At 57.9% G+C, this 27,884-nt stretch overlaps 1 protein-coding gene across 1 annotated transcript; it reads right to left on the reverse strand.

The window, feature by feature from the left end:
• Positions 1-16,685: 16,685 nt before the first annotated feature.
• On the reverse strand, positions 16,686-22,914 carry LOC103165144 (angio associated migratory cell protein). The gene is made up of 11 exons (XM_029053559.2): positions 22,753-22,914; positions 22,446-22,601; positions 20,280-20,399; positions 19,400-19,539; positions 18,729-18,873; positions 18,060-18,143; positions 17,849-17,964; positions 17,657-17,763; positions 17,257-17,347; positions 16,955-17,109; positions 16,686-16,839 (listed from the first exon to the last, which is right to left on the reverse strand). The coding sequence occupies exons 1-11, from the start codon at positions 22,847-22,849 to the stop codon at positions 16,764-16,766; spliced, it is 1,287 nt and encodes a 428-aa protein (XP_028909392.1). The 5' UTR covers positions 22,850-22,914; the 3' UTR covers positions 16,686-16,763.
• Between the last annotated feature and the right edge of the window lie 4,970 nt (positions 22,915-27,884).

Here is a 27,884-nt window from a genome sequence, read left to right on the forward strand (position 1 = left end):
TTGCCCAAAGTCACCCAGCTGACAAGTGGCAGAGTGGGATTAGAACTCGCGACCTCTGACTCCTAAACCCGGGTTCTTTCTACTGAGCCACGCTGCTTCTCGATTGTATTCACCCCAGTGCATAGTGCAGTGTCTGGCACATAGTAAGTGCTTAACAAATATTATTCTTCTTCTTATTATTAATAACGATAATCATAATGCTATTGAGGCCTGTCTACTTGTTTTGTTTTGTTGTCTGTTTCCCCCCTTCTAGACTGAGACCGTTGTTGGGTAGGGATTGAGTGAATGGCGTTTCTTAAGCGCTTATTATGAACCTAGCACTGTACCGAGCGCTGGGGTCGATAACAGTAGAGGCAGATCGGACCCGAATCCCCGTCCCACGTGGGGCTCGGTCCAAGGGGAAGAGAGAGCGGATCTTGAATTCCCATTCCACGGGTGACGAAATGGACAGACATAGAAGTGAAGAGACTCGCCCGGGGATGCAATCGGTGGCATCTGTTGAGCGCGCGTGCTGTGCCGAGCCCTGTGCTAAGCACTTAGGCGTGGACAATGCAGCAGAGTTCGTGGGGCTCAGTCCAAGGGGAAGAAAGAGCGGATCTTCATTCATTCATTCATTCAATAGTATTTATTGAACGCTTACTATGTGCAGAGCACTGGACTAAGCGCTCGGAATGGACAAATCGGTAACAGAGACAGTCCCTGCCCTCCGACGGGCTCACGGTCTAATCGGGGGAGACGGACGGACGAGAACGATGGCGATAAATAGAATCGAGGAGATGAACCTCTCATTAAAACAATAGCAAATAAATAGAATCGAGGCGATGTACATCTCATTAACAAAATTAATAGGGTAATGAAAATATAGACAGTTGAGCGGACGAGCACGGTGCCGAGGGGATGGGAAGGGAGAGGGGGAGGAGCAGAGGGAAAGGGGGGAAAGAGGGCTTAGCTGAGGAGAGGTGGGGGGGGGTAGAAGGAGCAGAGGGAAAAGGGGAAGCTCAGTCCGAGAAGGCCTCTCGGAGGAGGTGAGCTCTAAGTAGGGCTTTGAAGAGGGGAAGAGAATGAGTTTGGCGGAGGTGAGGAGGGAGGGCGTTCCGGGACCGCGGGAGGACGCGGCCCGGGGGTCGACGGCGGGACGGGCGAGACCGGGGGACGGCGAGGAGGCGGGCGGCGGAGGAGCGGAGCGTGCGGGGTGGGCGGGAGAGAGAAGGGAGGAGAGGTAGAGAGAAGGGAGGATCTTGAATTCCCATTCTACAGATGACGAAATGGACGAAGAAGTGAAGAGACTTGCCCGGGGATGCAATCGGTGGCATCTGTTGAGTGCGCGTGCTGTGCCGAGCCCTGTGCTAAGCACTTGGGCGAGGACAATGCAGTATTGTTTTTGGGGCTCTGTCCAAGGGGAAGAAAGAGCGGATAGCCATTTCCCATTTGAGGAAATGGAGGGACAGAGAATTGAAGAGACTTGCCCAAGGTGGCAATCGATTGCATTTATCGAGCGTCTTACCGTGTGCGGGGCACTGGGTTAAGCCGTTGGGAGAGGACAATGCAACACTCAGCAGACCCGTCCCCTTCCCATTTCATCGGAGACGAACAGGGGATCCAGGTCCTCCGGGACTCAGACCGGACCTCTTCCCACAAGACCTCGTGGAATTCCATGGGATACGAGCCCGGTCCTGGCAGCTGAAAGGACTGCGGTGCCTGCCGGGAACAATAATAGTGATAACTATGATAACAATAATCATGATATTTCTCATGTACCCAGCCTGCCCTAGTGGCAAGAGGCCGGGCTTGGGCTTCAGAGGATGTGGGTTCTGATCGAGAAGCAGCGTGGCTCAGTGGAAAGAGCACGGGCTTTGGAGTCAGGGCTCATGAGTTCGAATCCCAGCTCTGCCACTTGTCGGCTGTGTGGCTGTGGGCAAGTCACTTAACTTCTCTGTGCCTCAGTTCCCTCATCTGTAAAATGGGGATTAAGACGGTGAGCCCCACGTGGGACAACCTTTCATTCATTCATTCAATAGTATTTATTGAGCGCTTACTATGTGCAGAGCACTGTACTAAGCGCTTGGGATGAACAAGTCGGCAACAGATAGAGACAGTCCCTGCCGTTTGACGGGCTTACAGTCTAATCGGGGGAGACTATGTCTACCCCAGCGCTTAGAACAGTGCTCGGCACATAGTAAGCGCTTAACTAATACCAACATTATTATTATTATTATTATCTACCTTGGATCTACCCCAGCGCTTAGAACGGGGCTTTTCACATAGTGAGTACTTAACAAATACCAACATTATTATTATTATTATTATATTCAATGCGACACTAAATCCCGTCGGTTCCACCTTCACGCCATCGCTGAACTCCGCCCTTTCCTCTCCATCCAAACTGCTCCGTTAATACCAGCACTTAGCGTATCCCTCCTTGATTATTGTGTCAGCCTCCTGGCTGACCTCCCTGCCTCCTGTCTCTCCCCACTCCAGTTCACACTCCACTCTGCCGCCCAGATCGTTTTTCCTTCAAAAACATTCAGCCCGTGTTTCCCCGCTCCTCAGGAAATTCCCATGGTTGCCCATCCACCTCCGCCTCAAACAGAAACTCCTCACCATCGCCTTCAAAGGCCTCAATCCCCTCACCCCTCCTCCCTCACCTGGCTGCCCTCCTCCTCCACCCCGGCCCGCACCCTGTGGAAAGAGCGTGGGCTTTGGAGTCGGAGGTCATGGGTTCGATTCCCAGCTCTGCCACTTAGCTGTGTGACTGTGGGCAAGTCACTTCACTTCTCTGTGCCTCAATTACCTCATCTGTAAAATGGGGATTAAGATTGTGAGCCCCACGTGGGACAACCTGATTCCTCTGTGTCTACCCCAGCGCTGAGAACAGTGCTCGGCACATTCATTCATTCATTCAATAGTATTTATTGAGCGCTTACTAGGTGCAGAGCACTGTACTAAACGCTTGGAATGAACAAGTCGGCAACAGATAGAGACGGTCCCCGCCGTTTGACGGGCTCACGGTCTGATCGGGGGAGACGGACGGACGAGAACGTTCATTCATTCATTCAATAGTATTTATTGAGCGCTTAGTATGTGCAGAGCACTGGACTAAGCGCTTGGGATGAACAAGTCGGCAACAGATAGAGACGGTCCCTGCCGTTTGACGGGCTTACGGTCTGATCGGGGGAGACGGACAGACGAGAACAATGGCACTAAACAGCGTCAAGGGGAAGAACATCTCGTAAAAACCGATGGCGACTAAATAGAATCGAGGCGATGTACAATTCATTAACAAAATAAATAGGGTAACGAAAATATATATAGTCGAGCGGACGAGTACGGTGCTGTGGGGATGGGAGGGGAGAGGTGGAGGAGCGGAGGGAAAAGGGGAAAATGAGGCTTTAGCTGCGGAGAGGTAAAGGGGGGATGGCAGAGGGAGTAGAGGGGGAAGAGGAGCTCAGTCTGGGAAGGCCTCTTGGAGGAGGTGATTTTTAAGTAGGGTTTTGAAGAGGGAAAGAGAATCGGTTTGGCGGAGGTGACAAGGGAGGGCTGTCCAGGACCGCGGGAGGACGTGACCCGGGGGTCGACGGTGGGACAGGCGAGACCGAGGGACGGCGAGGAGGTGGGCGGCGGAGGAGCGGAGCGTGCGGGGTGGGCGGTGGAAAGAGAGAAGGGAGGAGAGGTAGGAAGGGGCGGCAAGGTGATGGAGAGCCTCGAAGCCTAGAGTGAGGAGTTTTTGTTTGGAGCGGAGGTCGATAGGCAACCACTGGAGTTGTTTAAGAAGGGGAGTGACACGCCCAGATCGTTTCTGCAGGAAGATGAGCCGGGCAGCGGAGTGAAGAATAGACCGGAGCGGGGCGAGAGAGGAGGAAGGGAGGTCAGAGAGAAGGCTGACACGGTAGTCTAGCCGGGATATAACGAGAGCCCGTAACAGTAAGGTAGCCGTTTGGGTGGAGAGGAAAGGGTGGATCTTGGCGATATCGTAGAGGTGAAACCGGCAGGTCTCGGTAACGGATAGGACGCGTGGGGTGAACGAGAGGGACGAGTCAAGGATGACACCGAGATCGCGGGCCCGAGAGACGGGAAGGATGGTCGTGCCATCCACGGTGATAGAGAAGTCTGGGAGAGGACCGGGTTCAGGAGGGAAGATGAGGAGCTCAGTCTCGCTCATGTTGAGTTTTAGGTGGCGGGCCGACATCCAGGTGGAGACGTCCTGGAGGCAGGAGGAGATGCAAGCCTGAAGGGAGATGGCAATAAATAGAGTCGAGGGGAAGGACGTCTCGTAAAAACGATGGTGACTAAATAGAATCGAGGCGATGTACATTTCATTAACAAAATAAATAGGGTGACGAAAATATATACAGTTGAGCGGACGAGTACGGTGCCGAGGGGATGGGAAGGGAGAGGGGGAGGAGTGGAGGGAGATGGGGGGAAAAGAGGATTAAGCTGCGGAGAGGTGAAGGGGGCGGTGGTAGAGGGAGTAGAGGGAGAAGGGGAGCTCAGTCTGGGAAGGCCTCTCGGAGGAGGTGAGTTTTAAGTAGGGTTTTGAAGAGGGGAAGAGAATGAGTTTGACGGAGGTGAGGAGGGAGGGCGTTCCGGGACCGCGGGAGGACGTGGCCCAGGGGTCGACGGCGGGACGGGCGAGACCGAGGGACGGCGAGGAGGTGGGCGGCGGAGGAGCGGAGCGTGCGGGGTGGGCGGTAGAAAGAGAGAAGGGAGGAGAGGTAGGAGGGGGCGAGGGGATGGAGAGCCTCGAAACCTAGAGTGAGGAGTTTTTGTTTGGAGCGGAGGTCGATAGGCAACCACTGGAGTTGTTTAAGAAAGGGAGTGACAGGCCCAGATCGTTTCTGCGGGAAGATGTAGAGATGGTAGTCAAAGCCGTGAGAGCGAATGAGTTCACCGAGGGAGTGAGTGTAAATGGAGAACAGAAGAGGGCCGAGAACTGACCCTTGAGGAACTTCAACGGTTAAAGGATGGGAGGCGGAGGAGGCGCCAGCGAAGGAGACCGAGAAGACCGGCCAGAGAGGTGAGAGGAGAACCGGGAGAGGACGGAGTCCGTGAAGCCGAGGTGAGATAAGGTGTGGAGGAGGGGACGGTCGACGGTGTCAAAGGCAGCAGAGAGGTCAAGGAGGATCAGAATGGAGTAGGAGCCATCGGATTTGGCAAGGAGGTCACGGGCGACCTCAGAGAGAGCAGTCTCGGTAGAGCGGAGGGGACGGAAGCCAGATCGGAGGGGGTCCGGGAGAGAATGGGAGTTAAGGAATTCTAAGCGGCGATCGTAGACGACTCGTTCTAGGATCTTGGAAAGGAAGGGTAGTAGGGAGATAGGGCGATAACTGGAGGGGGAAGTGGGGTCGAGAGCGGGTTTTTTTAGGACGGGGGAGACGTGGGCATGTTCGAAGGCAGCGGGGAAGGAGCCCTTGGAGATCGAGTGGTTAAAAATAGAAGTTAAGGAAGGGAGGAGGGCAGGGGCGACGGTTTTAATAAGGTGAGAGGGAATGGGGTCCGAGGCGCAGGTGGAGGGGGTGGCACTTGCGAGGAGGGAGGAGATCTCCTCTGAGGATACCGCGGGGAAGGATGGGAAAGTAGGGGAGAGGGTCGGTGGGGGGGAGGGGAGAGGCGGAGGGGTGACTTTGGGGAGCTCAGACCTGATCGTGTTGATTTTTGTGAGGAAATGGGTGGCCAGATCATTGGGGGTGAGAGATGGGGGAGGGGGAGGAACAGGGGGCCTAAGGAGAGAGTTAAAGGTCCGGATAGTAAGCGCTTAACAAATACCAACATTAACATTAGCACCCGTCGCTCCTCTAATGCCAACCTTCTCGCCGGGCCTCCATCTCGTCCATCTCACTGCCGACCCCCCCACCCCCGTCCTGCCTCTGGCCCGGGACGCCCTCCCTCCTCAAATCCCACAGACACTGACTCTCCCCCCATTCAAAGCCCTATTGAGAAGGCTTGTAGAGAAGCGGCGTGGCTCAGTGGAAAGAGCCCGGGCTTGGGAGTCAGGGGTCATGGGTTCGAATCCCAGCTCCGCCGCTTGTCAGCTGGGTGACTGTGGGCAAGTCACTTCACTTCTTTTGGCCTCGGTAAAATGGGGATTTACTGTGAGCCCCACGTGGAACAATCTGATGACCCTGTATCTACCCCAGCGCTAAGAACAGTGCTCTGCACATAGTAAGCGCTTAACAAATACCAACATTATTATTATCATTCTCTGTGCCTCAGTGACCTCATCTGTAACATGGTGACCCTGAGCCCCACGTGGGACAACCTGATTACCTTGTATTTCCCCCAGCTCTGAGAACAGTGCTTGGCATCTAGTAAGCGCTTAACAAATACCATCTTTTTTTTTGTACTGAAGGCCCACCTCCTCCCAGAGGCCTTCCCTGACTAAGCCCTCCTTTCCTCTTCTCCCACTTCCTTCTACGTCCCCCTAATTTGCTTCCTTCATTCATCTCTCCCCCGTCCCAGCCCCACAACACTTATGTCCCGCTCCCTCTTTTTTTCTTTCCCTGATAATGACGATAGTATCGGTTAAGCACTTCCCGTGTTCCAAGCACTGTTCTAACCGCTGGGATAAATACAGTGAGCGGGTTGTCCCACGTGGGGCTCACAGTCTTAACCCTATTTTACAGATGAGGTAACTGAGACACAGAAAAGTGACTTGTCCAAGGTCACACAGCTGACAAGTGGCGGAACCGGGATTAGAACCCATGACCTCCGACTCCCAAGCTCGGACTCTCTCCACTAAGCCACGCTACATCGTGTCCATCTCCCCTACTAGATTCTCAGCTCACTGTGGGCAGGGAATGTGTCTGAACGGTGCTTGGCATACACCAAGTGCTTAATAATAAAAATGTTGGTATTTGTTAAGCGCTTACTATGTGCAGAGCACTGTTCTAAGCGCTGGGGTAGATACAGGGTCATCAGGTTGTCCCACCTGAGGCTCACAGTCTTAATCCCCATTTTACAGATGAGGGAACTGAGGCAAAGAGAAGCGAAGTGACTCGCCCACAGTCCCACAGCTGACAGGTGGCAGAGCCGGGAGTCGAACCCATGACCTCTGACTCCGAAGCCCAGGCTCTTTCCACTGAGTCATGGGTTCTAATCCATGCTCCGCCACGTCTGCTGTGTGACCTTGGGCAAATCCCTTCACTTCTCTGGGCGTCAGTCCCCTCATCTGGAAAACGGGGATGGAGACCGTCAGCGCCCCCGGGACAGGGACTGCGGCCAACCCGCTCTCCTCGTATTCACCCCGGCGCTCAGCACAGTGCCTGCCGCATAGTGAGCGCTTAACGAATACCACGATTATTAGTAAGCATTCAAAAAATATGATTGAATAAATGAATGAATCCCGGGGGGCTCCAATGTGTCCAGGCTCCAGTGGCTTTCCTCTCAGAAGCCCCTCGCCCCAACCCCGCTCGCCCCCTGCCCTCGTGGGGTCACCCCGGGAAAAGGGGTGGGGGTCGGGCCCAAGGCATTGGTCGGCCTGTCGGTCACTCGGGATCCGGGATCCCAACAGCTGGCAGGGAGGAATTTAAATATTTAGGGAAAGGGAAAAGGATGATCACCCGACAACTGGAGGGTGGGCCGGGGTGGGATCGGGGGGTGCGGGAAGGGTCCTGGGAACCATCACCCCGACAACCCTGAGGAGGGAGGCCGGCCTCCCCCTTCTGACCATTCATTCATTCGGTCGTATTTATCCAGCGCTCACTCTGTGCCAAGCACTGAGGATCCCAAAGCACTTCGCTCTTTCCTTCTCGCAAGAGGGAAGTTTCTCCCCGGCCTCCCCGGCGCTTAGAAGGGTGTCCGACACGGAGTAAGCGCTTAATAAAATACCATTATTATTATTATTCCGGGAGGGAGCGAGGAGGGGTTGGGTCGAGGGTCCCCGGGGGAAGGAACTCAGGCGTCGTGGCTCCCGGCCCCGACACTCTTCCGTGTCCCCCCGGTGCGGTGTGTAGACAAAGCGGAGAAGAAACACGGGCATCACGGGCCCGGCCGGGTGGAGCAGGGATGGGGAAGGGGCGGACGGCCCAGTCCGTCTGTCTGCCTGCTGGAGCCTCTCCCGGGGGGGCGTCTGACCGACCCCTAGGCCCGGCTCCGGGTCTCCCAACCCCCCAGCCCGGGGCGGCGGGGGTCTTCCAGTTGGCCTGAGGCTGGTGGTCAGCTTCCACCATGACCCCTTCCCCCCCCAGGTTCCCGCCCCCTCCCCTATTCTGGCCCAAGGCAGGGACCGAGTCCAGGAGGCCAGAAACGACCTCTGACCCCGAGGCAGGGGGCAGCTGGAGGGCTGGACTGTGAAACACGACTGGGGGGCAGCAGGGGCCGGAGAACCCAGGCGGAGGGCGGAGGGTGAGAGGACGGAGAACCAGGGCCACTGGGGCCCTGGGTGCTTGGGGAGGGTCAAGAAGTGGTGCCCGCCGTCTAACCACCTTCCCTCCGGCTGCAGAGACACAAGAGCGGCCGGTTTCTGGGGAAACTGGGTTCCCGTTTCTCTCCCCATCCCTTCTCTCCCCTCTCCCTCAGCGGGACCGGGTGTCCCAAAGCGTCTCTCGGGCCGTCTCCCTGCCTGTCTCTGCCTGCCTTCCACTCTGCCTTTTCCGTGGGTCCATTTGTCCATCTGCCTGCCTCCGGCCCGTCCGGCCCGTCCGACGGTAGTTCGGTCCGTCTCCTTTGTCTTCTCCCGTCCGCCCCGATCTCTTCTCTCCTGTTGTTCCAAGGCCCGGCTTCCCTCTCCTCTCCTCCTCCCTCTTCCCCCCTTTTCCCTGCTCCTCTCCATTCCTCATCCCTCTTCTTCCCTGCTCCTCTCCTCCCTGTTCCTCTTCCCTCTCCTTCCCGGCTCCTCCCCTTTCGTCCCTCCTCTTCCCTCTCTTCTCCCTCCTCTCCCTGTCCTCCTCCTCCCTCTCCCTGCCTCCCTGCCTGGTCCCTTTTCCTCCCTCCTCTTCCCTCTCCTCTCCCCTCCTCCTCCGTCCCCCCTCCCCCTCCTCCGGCAGGTGGGAGCAGAGACGGCCCCGGGCGGTCTCAGAGAGAGAGGCCCCCACCCATCCGGCGACCCCCGGATTCCCGGACAGAGGAGCTCTTGGAACCAGCTGGACCTGCAACTCTGCTGACCTGTGAGTCCTTCCCACCCACCCCCAACCCCAGAGGTCATCTTGTCCTGCCCCCTGCCTCCGGGCAGGACCATCCTCCCCTAGCTCCCACGCAAGGGTGGTGGGGTACGCCCCCCCATCCTTCCCATCCTCCCTCCCTCCATCCCTCTCTCTCTCTCCCTCTTTCTCTATCTCCCTTTATCTTTATCCCTCTCTCTCCCTACTCTTTCTCTATCTCTCTTTATCTCTCCCTCTCTCTACCTCTTCATCTCTTTCTCTCCCTCCTTATCTCTTCCTCTCTATCTCTCCCTCTCTCTCCCTCCTTCTCTCTTTATCTGTCTCTCCCTCTTTATCTCTTTCTTTCTATCTCTCCCTCCTTCTCTCTTCATCTCTTTCCCTCCTTATCTCTTTCTTTCCGTCTCTTTCTCTCTCCCTCCTTCTCTCTCTCTTCATCTCTTTCTCTTCCTCCTTTTCTCTATCTCTGTCCCTCCTTTCTCTCTTTATGACTTTACTCTCTCTTTATATCTTTATCTCTCTCCCTCCTCTCTTTTTCTCTCTTCTCTTTACTCTTTCTCTTTTTCTCTCTCTCCCTCCTCTTTCTTTCTCTTTTTTCTTATTCTTTCTCTCTTTAATAATGATAATGTTGGTACTCCCTCCTTCTCTCCCCCCCCTCCGCCCAATCTCTCTCTCTCTTTCTCCCCCCCCTGCCAATTCCTCGGTCCCTGCCCATCCCTCGGACAAAGAAGTTCTCCTCCCCTCCTGCTGCCGCAGTCCGGGGGTCGTCTCCCACTCCTCTCTCCTGTGAATCTCCGAGCTCTTGACCCCTCCCCGACCTCGAAGCTCTCCAGGGGAGGGTAAGATGGGAGGCGGGGGAGGTTGGGGGTCTGGGGGAGGGTGGACAGGTGGACAGAGACCTCCCAACACCTCCCCCCACCCCCACCCCCACCCTCACCTCAATCATTGAGAAAGGCTAGCTCAGGCCCAGCTAAGGCAGGGAGAGATCCCGGATCCGGGTACATTTGAACTCAGCACCTCGGGGTTCCCCAGAATGAGGGTCCGGAGATGGGCAGGGCTAAGAGACGTTGAGCGTGGGGGAGGAGGGAGCGGGGGCTGGGGTCCCTGTGGGGGCGGCGGGGGAGGAGCAGGAGGAGGAAGAAGAAGAGTGGAGGTTGGGCTGGGGGAGCGGGGGGAGCCGAGCCAACGGCCGTGAGTTCTAATCCCGCCTCCGCCACTTGTCCGCTGTGTGACCTTGGGCAAGTCACTTCACTTCTCTGTGCCTCAGTTCCCTCATCTGCAAAAAGGGGATTAAAGCCTGTGAGCCTCACATGGCACAACCTGATGACCCTGCATCTACCCCAGCACTTAGAACAGTGCTTGGCACATAGTAAGTGCTTAACAAATACCAACATTATTATTATTATTATCAGCAAGGATTGTCGCTCCTTTTTGCTGAATTGTACTTCCCAAGCGCTTAGGACAGTGCTCTGCACACAGTAAGCGCTCAATAAATACGACGGATTGAATGAATGAACAGGGCCTGGCACATAGTAAGCGCTTAATAAATACCATCATTATTATTATTACCCCAGCCCTTAGAAGAGAGACTGGCACATAGTAAGCGCTTAACCAATGCCATCATTGTTGCTATTAATAATAATAATAATGTTGGCATTTGTTAAACGCTTACTCTGTGCAAAGCACTGTTCTAAGTGCTGGGGGAGATACAAGATACTCAGGTTGTCCCACGTGGTTCTCAAGGTCTTCATCCCCATTTTACAGATGAGGTCACTGAGGCCCAGAGAAGTGAAATGACTTGCCCAAAGTCAGTGGAAAGAGCCCGGGCTTGGGAGTCAGAATCCCGCTCTGCCACCTGTCAGCTGAGTGACTGTGGGCAAGTCACTTCACTTCTCTGTGCCTCAGTTCCCTCATCTGTAAAATGGGGATGAAGACTGTGAGCCTCAGGTGCGACAACCTGAATTCCTTGTACCTACCCCAGCGCTTAGAACAGTGCTCGGCACATAGTAAGCGCTTAACAAATACCAACGTTATTATTATTACCCAGCAGACAAGTGGCGGAGCCGGAATTCGAACCCACGACCTCTGACTCCCAAGCCCGGCCTCTTTCCACTGAGCCCCGCTGCTTCTCTTTAGATGAGTAATATTGATTCATTAATATTTATTGAGTGCTAACAATGTGCACAGCCCTGTACTAAGCACTTGGAATGTGCAAAATATGGTTCTTCCTTCATCGATTCATGGGTTCTAATCCATGCTCCGCCACGTCTGCTGTGTGACCTTGGGCAAATCCCTCTCCTCCGCCAGCTCCTGCGGGTGGCATCCGCTCCGGCCTCCTCTGCAGCGGGCGGGATGGAGGTTAGACCGGGAGCGTGGGAGCGGGACGCCGGGGATGCGGGGGGCCAGTGGGGCTGCAGCAGACAGATCCTGGGGCTCCTCCTTTTGGGGGTCCGGGAGGAGGAGGGGCGTCCTCCCCACTGCCCCTCTCTCCCACCCCTGCCACGCGGCGCTTAGTCACAGCCCATCGCATTTATTGAGCGCTTACCGGGTGCTGAGCACTGGACTGAGTGCTTGGGAGGGTGCAGGACAACTGTGTCCAACCTGATTTCCTTGCAAGCACCCCAGAACAGTGCCCAGCGATTAGAACAGCTCCTGGCACATACTAAGTGCTTAATAAATACCATAATTATTATTACCCCAGCACTTAGAACAGGCCCTGGCACACAGTCAGAGCTTAATAAATACCATCGCGATTATAATTACTCCAACTCCAGTGCTTAGAACAGGCGCCTGGCACATGGTAAGCACTTAATAAATACCATCGCTATTATTATTACCCCAACTCCAGCACTTACAACAGGGCCTGGCACATAATAATAATAATAATAATGTTGGTATTGGTTAAGCGCTTACTATGTGCAGAGCACCGTTCTAAGCGCTTAGGGAGATACAGGGTGATCAGGTTGTCCCCCGTGGGGCTCACAGTCTTCATCCCCATTTTACAGATGAGGTATCAGAGGCCCAGAGAAGTGAAGTGACTGGCCCAGAGTCACACAGCTGACAAGCAGCAGAGCTGGGATTCGAACCCATAACCTCTGACTCCCAAGCCCGGGCTCTTTCCACTGAGCCACGCTGCTTCAAATCAGTGCTTAATAAATACCATCATTATTATTATTATCCCAGCGCTCAGAACAGTGCCTGGCACATAGTAAGCCCTTAATAAATACTATCATTATTATTACGCCAGCGCTTAGCCCTGTGTGGGAGGGGATTGTCTCTCTTTACTGCTGCGTTGTACTTTCCAAGCGCTCAGCACAGTGCTCTGAACACACTAAGCGCTCGATAAGTATTATTGAATGAATGAATGATGTCTGGCACATAGAGGCGTTCCCAGACTGAGCTCCTCTTCCCCCTCTACTCCCTCTGCCATCCCCCCTTTACCTCTCCGCAGCTAAAGCCTCATTTTCCCCTTTTCCCTCTGCTCCTCCACCTCTCCCTTCCCATCCCCACAGCACCGTACTCGTCCGCTCAACTGTATATATTTTCGTTACCCTATTTATTTTGTTAATGAATCGTACATCGCCTCGATTCTATTTAGTTGCCATCGGTTTTTACGAGATGTTCTTCCCCTTGACGCTGTTTAGTGCCATCGTTCTCGTCTGTCCGTCTCCCCCGATTAGACCGTAAGCCCGTCAAACGGCAGGGACCGTCTCTATCTGTTGCCGACTTGTTCATCCCAAGCGCTTAGTACAGTGCTCTGCACATAGTAAGCGCTCAATAAATACTATTGAATGAATTGAATGAACATAGTAAGAGCGTAAGTCTTATCATCAGTCTCCATCGCCATTTTCCTGGGAATTGAGGCCCAGAGAAGTAAAGTGACTTGCCCACGGTCACCCAGCCGACGCGTGGCACAGCGGAATTAGAACCCACGACCTCCTTCCACGTCAGCTCTCAGTCCAGTGCTCCGCACAGAGTAATTACTCAATAAATACGACAGGAGTACTAAGCGGTTGGGCAAGCAGAGATATTGTTTTGTCTCGATAATGTTGTCTGGCTTTTGTTTTGTTCCGTTCTGCTTTGCCGGCTGTCTCCCCCGGTTAGACCGTGAGCCCGGCAGTGGGTAGGGAGGGTCTCTATCTGTTGCCCAATTATACATTGCAAGCGCTTAGTACAGTGCTGTGCATCTAGTAAACGCTCAATAAGTACTAGTCCTCCCACTGTCCCGGAACGCCCTCCCTCCTCACCTCCGCCAAACTGACTCTCTTCCCCTCTTCAAAGCCCTACGGAGAGCTCACCTCCTCCGGGAGGCCTGCCCACGCTGAACTTTCCCTTTTCCCTCTGCTCCCCTTTCCCCTCCCCTCAGCTAAGCCCTCTTTCCCCCCCCTTTCCCTCTGCTCCTCCCCCTCTCCCTTCCCCTCCCCTCGGCGCTCTGCTCATCTATATTTTTATTCCCCTATTTATGTTGGTAATGAGGTGTCCATCCCCTTCGTTCTATTTATCGCGATTAAGTTGTCTTGTTTTGTCCGTCCGTCTCCCCCGATCAGACCGCGAGCCCGTCACTGGGCGGGGACGGTCTCCATCTGTCGCCCAACTGTCCATTCCAAGCGCTCAGTCCAGTGCTCTGCACATAGTAAGCGCTCAATAAATACGATCGAATGAATGACTTGCCCAAGGTCACACAGCTGACAAGCGGTGGAGTCGGGATTCGAACCCACGACCTCTGACTCGCCAGCCCGGCCTCTTGCCACCGAACCCCGCCGCTTCGCGGGAGGAGCGGCGCCCCACCCAGCGGCGATGGCGTTTCACAGGACGGAGCAGGAGGAGCCGGGGGTCGCGCCCCCCGCCCCGCTGGCCCCGTGGCCCTGGCGATGGGCATCCCGCTCTCCGACCTGCCCCCGGCGACGGGCATCACCCCGGACCTCCGCCCGCGGAGGCCGCCCGGCCGCGGGCCTGCCGAGCGGCCTGACGCCGCCCGCCCTGCGGGGGCCCGGCCGGCACGGCTAGCGGCCCCGCCCGCCGCTCTACCTGGCCCCCGACACCCCCTTCCTCGCCCTCCTGGCCCACCTGGTCCCGGTCCCCGGGGCCCGCTACCTGGCGGTGGGCCGGGCCCTTCGGGCCGCCCCCCTGACCTTCGCCAGCCCGCCGGCGCTGGGCCGGGACCGCCGGGCGCCGGGGTCCCGCTGCAGCCCGGCGGCCGTCTTCCCGCCGCCCTACCCGCGGCTGGAAGTCTTCGTTCCGTTGCTGCCCGGCCTGGTGGCCGCCGGCCTCTTCTCCGTCCGAGTCCTAGTCCGCCCCGTGCTGGGGCCCCTACGTGGCCGCCCCGCTGCACTCCGTCCCGACCTCTGACCTCCCCCGGAGGACGGCTTCCCTCGACTGCCTGGGCATTGCCGGGGCGGCCCCGGTGCCCGTGGCCGTGGGGCCGGGCGCCCCGCGCCGCCCTGGAGGGCCGCCCGTCGCCAGGGGCAGGTCGGGGAGCAGGATGCCCATCGCGAGGGCCACAGGGCCAGCGGGGCGGGGGGCGCGACCCCCGGCTCCTCCTTTCCCCGACCCGGCCAGGTGACCGTCCTCGACCCCGTGGGGAAGGGGCTGCGCCCGGCACCCCGTCTGTCCCTCTTCCCCCCACCCCTCATCGGGTGAGTCTTCTTCTGGCCTGTGGGACCACGGGTGCGTAATAATCATCATTAATAACAGTATTAACATTCCCGGTGTTTGTGAAGCGCTTACTGTGGGCCGAGCCCTGTACTAAGGGCTGGGGTGGATCCAAGGCGAATCGGGTTGGACACAGTCCCTGTCCCCAGTGGGGCTCAAGTCTCCATCCTCATTTGACAGATGAGGTCACTGAGGCCCAGAGAAGTGAAGGGACTGGCCCAAGGTCACGCAGCAGCCACGTGGTGGAGTTGGAATTAGAACCCATGACCCTCTTTAAGTGCTCTGTGCCAGGCACTGTGATAAGTGTGGGGGAAGACAGAAGTAATAGAGAAGCGGCACGGCTTAGTGGAAAGAGCACGGACTTGGGAGTACCGCCATTATTCTTATAAAAGTGTATGGGGTTGGACAGAGTCCCTATCTCGCATGGGGCTTACAGTCTTCGTAATAATAATAACAGTAATAACGGTGGTATTTGTTAAGCGCTTACTCTGTGCCAAGCAAGTCTTCTAAACTCTGGGGGAGATCCAAGGTCATCAGGTCGTCCCACATGGGGCTCGCACTGTTAATCCCCTTTTTAATGATGATGGTGTTTGTTAAGCCCTTACTCTGTGCCAAGCACTGTACCATCATTATTATTATAAAAGAGTATCAGGTTGGACACAGTCCCTATCTCACATGGGGCTTACTGTCTTCTTAATAATAATGATGGTATTTGTAAAGTGCTTACTCTGTGCCAAGCACCGTTTTAAGCACTGGGGGAGATACGAGGTCATCAGGTTGTCCCATGTGGGGCTCCCAGGCTTCATCCCCCTTTTAATGATGAGGTCACTGAGGCCCAGAGAAGTGAAGTGACTCGCCCAGAGTCACACAGCAGACAAGTGGCGGGGCCGGGATCGGAACCCACAACCACCGACTCCCCAGCCCGGGCCGTTGCCACGGAGCCACGCGGCTGCTCCCGGCGCGCAGCACGGCCTGGAGGCGAGTCAGAGGACCTGGGTTCTCATCTCAGCTGCGCTGCTTGTCTGCTGTGGGACCTCAGTCGATAATAATGATACTGTTGGTATCTGTTAAGCGCTTACTATGTGCAGAGCGCCGTTCTAAACCCTGGGGGAGATGCAGGGTCATCAGGTTGTCCCACGTGAGGCTCACAGTCTTCATCCCCCTTTTCCAGATGAGGTCACTGAGGCACGGAGAAGAGAAGTGACTTGCCCACAGTCACCCAGCTGACAAGTGGCGGAGCCGGGATTCGAACCCATGACCTCTGACTCCCCAGCCCGGGCTCTTTCCACCGAGCCACGCCGCTTCTCTAGTCCCTCCCCTTCTCTGGGCCTCGGTTCCCTCATCCGCAGAAAGGGGACGGGGACCACCTGATGACCTCTTATCTACACCTGTGTTTAGAACAGTGCTTGGCACACGGTGAGCGGTTGCCGAATACCGTAATTACTGTTATTTTACAGACGAGAAGTGAGGTGAGATGATTCGCGCACAGCAGAGGGGCGGAGCCGGTACTCGCCCACGCGCTTAGTACAGTGCTCCGCACACGGCGATCGCTTCATAAAGAGGACCGAATGAATCGGAAGTCATTCCGCCCCCCAGGGCCGGGCTCCATCCGCTCGGCCACGCTCCTTCGCGAGGCCGAGGGCGACATCGGGGCTTCTGCACCGGGGTCGCCGAAGCCCCGGCCCCTCTCCCTCGGCCCCCCGAGGCCCGGAGCCACCGACCCCCGGGCCCACGGACGCCCCCCGAAGCCACGGCGTCCCCAGCACGCCCCATCTGGGAAGGATATTTTTATTTACATTTTCTTTAAAACATCTGCCGACCCCCCGCCCGCCTCCCGCTACCCCCTCCCCCCGGGGGAGTGGGAGAGAGCGACCCTCCCGCCCCGGCCCCCACCGACGGGCTCAAGGCCCCCCGGGGGAGGCCGGGGCGGAGGCCCGGGGAAGCCGGGGACCGGCGTGGGACGCCCCCCTCCCGCCCCCCCGGCCGGCAAGCGGGGGACGGGGTCACGGGCCTCGGCGGCTAGCGGTCGGGCCTCTGGACGCAGAACACTTTGGCCTTGTGGTCTCCGGACGTGGTCACCACCAGGGAGGCGTCCCTGAGGGGAGACCGGGGGAGCGGGCTGAGCCGGCGGAGGGGGGAAGAGACCCCGCCGGCCCGGGGGTCTCGGCCCAGCCCCCCGCCGCCGAGGGGGCGGTCCCGCGGGCGCTCACTTGCTGAGGGCGAAGTCCAGGATCTCCGCGGTGTGGCCGCGGTAGTCGTTGAGCAGGCGGCCCGCGCGGGCGTCCCACAGCCGGACGGCCCCGTCCAGGCTGCACGTGTAGACCACCGCGGCCCCCTCCTCCCACAGCAGCTGCACGATGCCCGACTGGGGGCCCGCCGGCCGCGGCGCGGAGGAGGAGACGGAGGAGGGAGAGAGAGGGAGGGAGGGGGAGGCCCCCCCCGGCTCCAGCTCCGAGCTCGGCCGCTGACCCGTCCGGCCCACCCTCGCCCCCCCGGGGCTCCCCGCCCTTACCTCATGCCGGCACCGGTGCCGCAGGCTCTGGGTGGACAGGTCGTAGATGGCCAGCGTCCCGTCCAGGTAGCCCACCGCGGCCAGGGGCAGCCTGGTGGAGGGGGGCGGGAGGGGCCGTCCGTCCTCCGGGCCCCGCCTCGCGCCCCCGACCCCTCCCCGCTCAGCTGGCGCCACCGAGGAGGGGCGGATGGGGGGGGGGGGGGAGGAGGGGGCCGGGCACCCGCATCGTCACCCCCGTCCTCACCCCGTCAGCCCCACGGGGGACGACCTGATCACCTCGTATCACCCCCCCGGGGCTTCGAACGGCGCTCTGCACATAGTGAGCGCTCGACAGCCACCGTCATTATCACCATCATCACCCGGGGGGCTCCCCGGGCTCCGCGCCCCCCGCCCCACTCACACGCTGCAGAAGCCCAAGGACTCCACCGAGTTGGACTCGCTCTCCTCCTCTTCATCCCCCAGGCCGGGCGCGGGGGCCGCGGGCTCCGGCCGGAACGCGCCCACCACCTGGAAGGGGGAGGGGAGGGTCCGTCGAGCCCCGGGAGCGGCCTTGGGGAGGGGGGCGGCGGCGGGGGGGTGGGGCGCCACTCACCTTGCCCGTGGCGGCGCTGACCAGCTTGGCCTGGCAGTCCACGGAGCCCGTGAGGACGAGGCTGCCGTCCTGGTTGGCGGCCACGCACGTCAGGGGGCCCTGGTGACCCTCGGCCCCTGGTCGCGGGAGGGGAGTCAGGGGGAGGCCGGGCGGGGCCGGGCGACCCCCCCCCCCGCCCCGCGGAGCCCCTCGCCCTCCACGCCGGGACCACCTTTGAGCACGTGCAGCGGGCTGCCTTGCTTGAGGTCCCACAGGCGGACGGAGCCGTCTTCGTAGCCCACCACGGCCTTCTTCCCTGCGGGCGCCGGACATCAGGACCCCCTCCCCGGCCCGGGCGGCGGACGACGGGGGGACGGGGTGGGGGACGGCACTCAGGCCAGAGGGAATCGCCGGGCTCGTCTTTCGATCGGATCCACCCCCTCCGGACCGGGAGCTCGGTGCGGGCGGGGGAACGTCCCCGTTTACTGTCGGACTGTTCTTACCCGGGCGCTTAGTACAGTGCTCTGCACACGATAAATCCGATGCAATGACTGAATTAATTTATCCGGCGCTCACTGTGTGCAGAGCACCCTATTAAGCGCTTAGGTCAGGGAGGGAGGAGGGCGAGTGGAGGGGGTTGGAGGAGAGCCGGTCGCCCCTACGCTCACTGTGAGGGGTGGAGGGGGCGATCATCCTCATCCTCACCACCGGGGCGGGGCGAACGGTGCAGTGCGGTGGGAGAGGCGACCGGCTCCCCCCCGGCCCCCCGATGACCCTGTCGTGGAGGGGGGAGGGGGAAGAGGGGCCCAGATGAGGGAAGGGGGGAAAAGGGGGCCGGGCACCACCACCGCCCTCGGTGGGGGCAGACGCGGGGAGGGGGCTGGTCGAAAGCCATCGTCACCGTCAGGGAGGACGTGGCCACAAGTGGCCGGGCAGCTGGGCCCCGGGAAAGTCCTGCAGTCGCCGCTCGGCACCTTCCACATCCAGGTGTTTCCGTCGGCCGTGCCCGCCAGCAGGATCGGGGCCCGCGGGTGCCACTCCATCCACTGAGCGGGGCCGGGAGGGGGGCGGACAGCGGGGTCGGCACGGGGGACACGGGGAGACAGACAGGAGGGTCAGCCGGTCCCCGAGGACGGGCCGTCCCAGCCAGGGGACCCGGCCCGGCTCCTTGCCCACCTCGGGGCCCCGCGGGCTGCGGGGACCAGCCTACGGGATGAACTGGCTGCTCCTCGGGACCCCGGGACAGTCGTAATAATAACGATGACAGTAATTACGCTATCTGTTAGGCGCTTACTACGTGCACCGTTCTAAGCGCCGGGGGAGATACTAGGTCGTCAGGTTGTCCCCCACGGGGCTCACGGTCTTCATCCCCATTTTACAGATGAGGCCACGGAGGCCCAGAGAAGCGAAGCGACAGTCACGCAGCTGACCGACGGCGGAGCCGGGATTAGAACCCCCGACCCCCGACTCCCCAGCCCGGGCTCTTTCCGCTGAGCCACGCTGCTTCTCTCCACCCTCCGGCCTCTCCCCTCCGGATCCCCCCATCGCCCCCCGGGACCCCCAGCCTCTCACCTCCAGGTCCCCGACCTCAAAGGACCAGACCTCCTCCTTGGTCTCCACCCTCCACACCTTGAGCAGGCCGCTCATGTCGCCCGTGGCCACCAGCGTCGAATCGTGGCTGAAGCCGGCACAGGTCACCGAGTCCTTGTGCCCTGCGGGGTGAGCGGGGGAGGGGGCGGGCACCGCCGGCCGTCGGCTCCCGCCCACCGGCCCGGCGGCCACCCGGGGGCCGAGGAGTCCTTCCTCCGCCACCGCGTGCCCGGGGAAACTGAGGCCCGGGGAAGGGACCGGCCCGGGATCGTGGTACCCCGCCCCTGGCCCCCGGAGAGGGCGGCTTCCGTTCGGGGAGCTCAAACCGTCCCCCCCAAACCGAGGCGGGATGGTCAGGAGCCCCCGACATTAATGTCTGTCACCCTTTGGACCGTCAGCTCGTTGTGGGCAGGGAACGTGTCTGCTTAGCGTTCTACTGTCCTCTCCCAAGCCCTCAGTACAGTCCTCTGCACACTGTAAGCGCTCAATAAATACGATCGGATGAAGAGTTACGGCCCCCGCCGGACTTCCGCGGCCACCGAAGAGGGCGGCCCAAAGGCCTCGCGGCCGGCGGCTGTCAGTCGGTCGAATTTATTGAGCGCTTGCTGTGTGCGCGGCACTGTACTGAGCGCTTGGGAGACACGTTCCCTGCCCACGGCGAGCTGACGGTCTAGAGGAAGAGATGGTCTTTAGCAGACATCAATAAATGAGGGAGAGGGACCTAAGTGGTGAGGGGCTGGGGGACGGGGTGGAAGGAAGGGAGCGAGTCGGGGGGACGCGGGCGTGGGAGCTGGGTGCGGGGGGAGGGTCCCCCTCTCTCTCTCGGAGGGTCCGGCGGCGGCGGACCCTCGCCCGGCCTCACCCGTGCACTCGAAGAGCAGCTCGCCGTCGCTCAGCCGCCACACGAAGGCCTTGTCGTCCTCCCCGCCGGTCACCGCCAGCGCGTTGGTCTTGGGGTCGAGGCTCACGCAGAACACGGATGCTGTCCACGGGGAACGAGGCCACGCGCAGGGTGGTGAGCATGATGGCATTTGTTAAGCGCACACTATGCGCCAGGCACTGTGTTAAGCGCTGGGATGGAAGACTGTGAGCCCTTTCAGACTGTGAGCCCGTCATCGGGCGGGGATTGTCTCTATCTGTTGCTGACCTGTCCATTACAAGCGCTTAGTCCAGTGCTCTGCACACAGTAAGCGCTCCATAAATACGACAATGAATACAGGCAAATCCGGATGGACGGAGTCCCTGACCCACGGGGGAGTCACGGTCCCAATCCCCATTTAACAGAAGAGGGAACTGAAGCCCAGAGAAGTGAAGTGACTTGCCTAGGCAGGCAAGTGGCGCAGCCGGAATTAGAACCCATGACCTTCTGACTCCAGGCCCGGGCTCTAGCCATTATGCCTTGCCGCTTCTAACAATAATAACCGTGGAATTGGTTAAGTGCTTCCTCTGTGCAAAGCACTGTACCGAGCAGAGGCCGCGGACCAGGGCAATAAGAATTGTGGCATTGGTTAAACGCTTCCTCTGTGCGAAACAGTGTACTAAGCACTGGGGTACATACAAGATCATCAGGCCCCACAACGGGCTTACAGTCTGAGGACCGGGATCGAATCCTGATTCTACAGATGAGGGAACAGAGGCAGAGAGAAGTAATAATAGTAACATTAATCATAATTACGGTAGTCAAGCGCTTACTATGTGCCAAGCACAGTTCTAAACACTGAAGTAGACGAGTCCACACGGGGCTCACAGTCTAAGGAATGAAAACAGGGTCTGAATACCCATTTTACAGATGAGGCAAGGGAGGCAACAATAATAATTACAGTAGTGGGTGGTTATGATGCACCAAGCACTGTTCTAAACGTTGGGGGTAGATCCAAGCTAATGAGGTTGGACACAGTCCCCGTCCCACATGGGGCTCACGGTCTAAGGAGAGAAGACGGGGGTTCGAATACCCAATTTACAGACGAGGGATGGAAGGCACTCAGAAGTGATCATAATAATTGCGGTAGTCGGGCGGTTATTAGGCACCAAGCGCTGTTCTAGACGCTCGGGGTAGATCCAAGCTAATGAGGTTGGGCCCAATCCCTGTCCCCCACAGGGCTCCCGGGCTTCACCTCCATTTGACAGGTGAGGGACGGGAGACGCTCAGAAGTTATCATAATAAGCAGCGTGGCTCAGTGGAGAGAGCCCGGGCTTGGGAGTCAGAGGTCGTGGGTTCTAATCCCGGCGCCATCACCTGTCAGCTGTGTGATGACTTCGGGCCAGTCACTTCACTTCTCTGGGTCCCAGTTCCCTCATCTGTAAAATGGGGATGAAGACTGTGAGCCCTACGTGGGACAACCTGATGACCTTGTATCTACCCCAGCGCTTAGAACGGTGCTCGGCACATAGTAAGCGCTTAATAAATGCTATCATCATCATTATTATTATAATTATGGTAGTCGGGTGGTTACTATGTGCCAAGCGTGGTTTAGGCAGTGGGGGCAGATCCAAGCTAATGAGGTTGGACCCAATCCCCATCCCCCATGGGCCTCCCAGGCTTCATCTCCAGAAGCAGTGTGGCTCAGTGGCAAGAGCCCGAGTTTGGGAGTCAGAGGTCGCGGGTTCGAATCCCGGCTCTGCCACTTGTCAGCTGGGTGACCGTGGGCGAGTCACTTCACTTCTCTGGGCCTCAGTGACCTCATCTGGAAAATGGGGATTAACTGTGAGCCTCACGTGGGACAACCTGATGACCCTGTATCTCCCCCAGCGCTTAGAGCAGCGCTCTGCACATGGTAAGCGCTTCACAAATACCAACATTATTATTATTATTATTATTATTAATAACCCACCCCCGATTAGACCGTCAGCCCGCAGGGCCTGTCTCTATCCGTTATCGGATTATTCATTCCAAGCGCTTAGTCCAGTGCTCTGCACAGAGTAAGCGCTCAATAAATACTAGTGAATGAATGAATGAGTGAAGGCCTTCCCCCAGGCGTCACTGGCCCCGGCAGGTCCTGGTGGGGGGGAGGGGCGGGGGGGTCCTCACCGGAGTGTCTAGCGAAGGTGAGCTCGCTGTCATCGGGGGTCTCCCCGGCGCCGTCCTCGTCCCCCCAGGCCTCCTCCTCCTCCTCCTCTTCCTCCTCCTCGTCTTCCTCCTCCTCCTCCTCGAAGTCCACGTCCTCCATCTCCTGGGCCAGCTCGTCTGCAGGAGGGGGTCAGGAGGGGGTCAGCGGGAGGTCAGCGGGGGTCGCCCCCTCCCCCCCAGGCGGGACCCCCGAGGAGGCCCGGGGTCAAAGGTCACGGGTCCGGGTTTGGGCAGGGCCAGGACCGGAGCGGACGAGGGAGGCGGTTACCCGGGTGCGGAGGCCCGGGCCCCAGCTCCACCACCTCGATGAGCTCCTCGTCCCCGGGGGCCGCCGGGCCCGGCCCGTCCTGCGGCGGGGGCTCCATGGGGGCCAGGGGTGGCGCGGCCCTGCGGCCTCACCCAGGCGGCGCCAAGCGACGACGCTCCGGAGGGGGGGGGGGAGGGGGCCCGGAGCGACGGCCGCCTCCGCCAATCGCCGGGCCGCCCCGGCGACGCCCGGCCAATCGCGGAGAAGCGAGGGCGGGGCCCGGCCGGTCCGGAGCGACGGCCGCCTCCGCCAATCGCCGGGCCGCCACGGCCCCTCCCGGCCAATCGCGGAGGCGCGGAGGCGGGGCCCGGCCGGTCCGGAGCGACGGCCGCCCCCGCCAATCGCCAGGACGCCCCGGCGACGCCCGGCCAATCGCGGAGAAGCGAGGGCGGGGCCCGGCCGGTCCGGAGCGACGGCCGCCTCCGCCAATCGCCGGGCCGCCACGGCCCCTCCCGGCCAATCGCGGAGAAGCGAGGGCGGGGCCCGGCCGGTCCGGAGCGACGGCCGCCTCCGCCAATCGCCGGGCCGCCACGGCCCCTCCCGGCCAATCGCGGCGGCGCGGAGGCGGGGCCCGGCCGGTCCGGAGCGACGGCCGCCTCCGCCAATCGCCGGGACGCCCCGGCGACGCCCGGCCAATCGCGAAGATGGGGGCGGGGTTGGGAGGGAGGGGGCTGCTGGGAAGAGTAGTTCTTCTCAGAAGGCCGAGAAGGCGCGGGGGCTAGTGGGTAGTCAGGCAGGCAGGCCTAGACATTTCATTCATATATTTATTTCTACGTCCATTTATTGATAATAATAATGTTGGTATTTGTCCAGCGCTTACTATGTGCTGAGCACTGTTCTAAGCGCTGGGGGAGATCCAGGGTCATCAGGTTGTCCCGCGTGAGGCTCCCAGTCTTCACCCCCATTTTACAGATGGGGGAACTGAGAAGTGAAGGGACTTGCCCACAGTCACCCAGCTAACAAGTGGCGGAGGCTGGATTCGAACCCATGACCTCTGACTCCCAAGCCCGGGCTCTTTCCACTGAGCCACACTGCTTTTTTATTAATATACATTTCATTTAGATATTACATCTATTTATTAATAACAATAATAATATTGGTATTTGTGAAGCACTTACTATGTGCAGAGCATTGTTCTAAGCGCTGGGGTACAGTGTCATCAGGTTGTCCCGCATGAGGCTCACAGTTAATCCCCATTTTTCAGATGAGGTAACAGGCACAGAGAAGTGAAGTGACTTGCCACATTCACACAGCTGACAAGTGGTAGAGCTGGGATTCGAACCCATGACATCTGACTCTCAAGTCTGGGCTCTTTCCACTGAGCCATGCTACTTCTCCAGCAGCACATACATTATTATTTATCTGTTGCTGAATTGTCCATTCCAAGCACTTAGTCCAGTGCTCGGCACACAGTAAGCGCTCAATAAATGCGATTGAATGAATGAATGAATGAGGAGGAGGAGGAGGAGGAGGAAGATGGTATTTGTTAAGCGCTTACTATGTGCCAGGCACTGTTCTAAGCGCTGGGGTAGATACAAGGTCATCAGGTTGTCCCATGTGGGGCTCACAGTTTTCATCCCCATTTGGCAGGTGAAGAAACTGAGTCTCAAAGAAGTGAAGTGCCTTTCCTTAAGTTCCACAGCTGACAAGTGGCAGAGCAGAATTTGAACCCATGACCCCTGACTCCCAAGCCTGGGATCTTTCCACTAAACCGCGATTTTAATATATTAAGATACAATGGCTCAGTGGAAAGAGCCCAGACTTGGGAGTCAGAGGTCATGGGTTCTAATGACTCTGCCACTTGTCAGCTGTGTGACTGTGGGCAAGTCACTTCACTTCTCTGTGCCTCAGTGACCTCATCTGTCAAATGGGGATGAAGACTGTGAGCCCCACATGGGACAACCTGATGGCCTTGCATCACCCCCCAGCACTTAGAACAGTGCTTGGCACATAGTAAGCACCTAACAAATGCCATTATTATTATTATTATGTACATATATATCTCTATAATTCTATTTATATTGATGTCTGCTTACTTGTTTTTATTATGATTATGGTATTTATTATTATTAATAATATTAATTCAGTCATATGTATTAAGCGCTTACTGTGTGCATAACACTGGACTAAGGACTTGGGAAGTACAATTTAGCAACAAATAAAGACAATCCCTACCCACAGTGGGCTCACAGTCTAGAAAGGGGGAATAATAATAATGATGGTATTTGTTAAGCGTTTAGTATAATAATAATAATAATAATGTTGGTATTTGTTAAGCGCTTACTATGTGCCGAGCACTGTTCTAAGCGCTGGGGTAGACACAGGGGAATCAGGTTGTCCCACGTGGGGCTCACAGTCTTCATCCCTGTCCTCTCCCCCTCCCTTCAGGCTCGCATCTCCTCCTGCCTCCGGGACGTCTCCACCTGGATGTCTGCCCGCCACCTAAAACTCAACATGAGCAAGACTGAGCTCCTCATCTTCCCTCCCAAGCCCGGTCCGCTCCCAGACTTCTCCATCACCGTGGATGGCACGACCATCCTTCCCGTCCCGCAGGCCCGCAATCTCGGTGTCATCCTTGACTCGTCCCTCTCGTTCACCCCACACATCCTATCCGTTACCAAGACCTGCCGGTTTCACCTCTACAATATCGCCAAGATCCGCCCTTTCCTCTCCACCCAAACGGCTACCTTACTATTACGGGCTCTCGTTATATCCCGGCTAGACTACTGTGTCAGCCTTCTCTCTGACCTCCCTTCCTCCTCTCTCGCCCCGCTCCGGTCTATTCTTCACTCCGCTGCCCGGCTCATCTTCCTGCAGAAACGATCTGGGCATGTCACTCCCCTTCTTAAACAACTCCAGTGGTTGCCTATCGACCTCCGCTCCAAACAAAAACTCCTCACTCTAGGTTTCAAGGCTGTCCATCCCCTTGCCCCCTCCTACCTCTCCTCCCTTCTCTCTTTCTACCGCCCACCCCGCACGCTCCGCTCCTCTGCCGCCCACCTCCTCGCCGTCCCTCGGTCTCGCCTATCCCGCCGTCGACCCCTGGGTCACGTCCTCCCGCGGTCCTGGAACGCCCTCCCTCCTCACCTCCGCCAAACTGATTCTCTTTCCCTCTTCAAAACCTTACTTAAAAATCACCTCCTCCAAGAGGCCTTCCCAGACTGAGCTCCTCTTCCCCCTCTACTCCCTCTGCCATCCCCCCTTTACCTCTCCGCAGCTAAAGCCTCATTTTCCCCTTTTCCCTCTGCTCCTCCACCTCTCCCTTCCCATCCCCACAGCACTGTACCCGTCCGCTCAACTGTATATATTTTCGTTACCCTATTTATTTTGTTAATGAATTGTACATCGCCTTGATTCTATTTAGTTGCCACGAGATGTTCTTCCCCTTGACGCTGTTTAGTGCCATTGTTCTTGTCTGTCCGTCTCCCCCGATTAGACTGTAAGCCCGTCAAACGGCAGGGACTGTCTCTATCTGTTGCCGACTTGTTCATACCAAGCGCTTAGTACAGTGCTCTGCACATAGTAAGCGCTCAATAAATACTATTGAATGAATGAATGAATGAATCCCTATTTCCCAGATGAGGGAACTGAGGCCGAAAGAAGTGAAGTGACTTGCTCAAAGTCACCCAGCATACAAGCGGTGGAGGCAGGATTAGAACCCATGCTCTCTGACTCCCAAGCCCGGGCTCTTTCCACTAAGCCCCCCTGCCTTTTTTTTTGTATTTGTTAAGTGCTTACTATGTGCAAAGCACTGTTCTAAGCGCTGGGGGTTACGAGGTCATCAGATTTTAATCCCTATTTTCCAGATGAGGTCACACAGAGAAGTGAAATGACCTCCAAAGTCATACAGCTGGCAAGCGGCGGGGCCGGGATTAGAACCCACAACCCCTGACTTTCTGGTGTGGAAAGAGCCTGGGCTTGGGAGTCAGATGCATGGGTTCTAACCCCGGCCCTGCCACTTGTCTGCTGGGTGACTTTGGGCAGGTCATTTCACTTGTCTGGGCCTCAGTGACCTCATCTGGAAAATGGGGATTAAAAGTGTGAGCCCCGTATGGGACAACCTGGTTACCTTGCATCTACCCCAGCGCTTAGAACAGTGCTTGGCACATAGTAAGCGCTTAACAAACACCAACATTATTAGTAGTAGTAGTAGTCCAGTCCAGTCCAGTGCTCCGCAAGTGCTTAACAAATACCGACATTATTATTATTAGTATTCATTCATTCATTCAATAGTATTTATTGAGCGCTTAGTATGTGCAGAGCACTGTACTAAGCGCTTGGGATGAACAAGTCGGCAACAGATAGAGACGGTCCCTGCCGTTTGACGGGCTTACGGTCTGATCGGGGGAGACGGACAGACGAGAACGATGGCAATAAATAGAGTCAAGGGGAAGAACATCTCGTTAAAAACAATGGCGACTAAATAGAATCGAGGCGATGTACAATTCATTAACAAAATAAATAGGGTAATGAAAATATATACAGTCGAGCGGACGAGTACAGTGCTGTGGGGATGGGAAGGGAGAGGTGGAGGAGCAGAGGGAAAAGGGGAAAATGAGGCTTTAGCTGCAGAGAGGTAAAGGAGGGTGGCAGAGGGAGTAGAGGGAGAAGAGGAGCTCGGTCTGGGAAGGCCTCTCGGAGGAGGTGATTTTTAAGTAAGGTTTTGAAGAGGGAAAGAGAATCAGTTTGGCGGAGGTGAGGAGGGAGGGCGTTCCGGGACCGTGGGAGGACGTGACCCGGGGGTCGACGGCGGGACGGGCGAGACCGAGGGACGGCGAGGAGGTGGGCGGCGGAGGAGCGGAGCGTGCGGGCTGGGCGGTGGAAAGAGAGAAGGGAGGAGAGGTAGGAAGGGGCGAGGTGACGGAGAGCCTCGAAGCCTAGAGTGAGGAGTTTTTGTTTGGAGCGGAGGTCGATAGGCAACCACCGGAGTTGTTTAAGAAGGGGAGTGACATGCCCAGATCGTTTCTGCAGGAAGATGAGCCGGGCAGCGGAGTGAAGAATAGACCGGAGCGGGGCGAGAGAGGAGGAAGGGAGGTCAGAGAGAAGGCTGACACGGTAGTCTAGCCGGGATATAACGAGAGCCTGTAACGGTA

Source organism: Ornithorhynchus anatinus, chromosome 1 (assembly GCF_004115215.2).
Source record: "Ornithorhynchus anatinus isolate Pmale09 chromosome 1, mOrnAna1.pri.v4, whole genome shotgun sequence".
Taxonomy (NCBI): Eukaryota; Metazoa; Chordata; class Mammalia; order Monotremata; family Ornithorhynchidae; genus Ornithorhynchus; species Ornithorhynchus anatinus.

Coding starts and splice junctions, on each gene's coding strand:
- LOC103165144 (XM_029053559.2), bottom strand. CDS start 22,849: ATGGAGCCCCCGCCGCAGGACGGGCCGGGCCCGGCGGCCCCCGGGGAC. Junction 20,400..22,445: donor CACCTTCGCTAGACACTCCG/GTGAGGACCCCC, acceptor CCCCGTGGACAG/CATCCGTGTTCTGCGTGAGC. Junction 18,874..19,399: donor TTGAGGTCGGGGACCTGGAG/GTGAGAGGCTGG, acceptor GGCCCCGCTCAG/TGGATGGAGTGGCACCCGCG.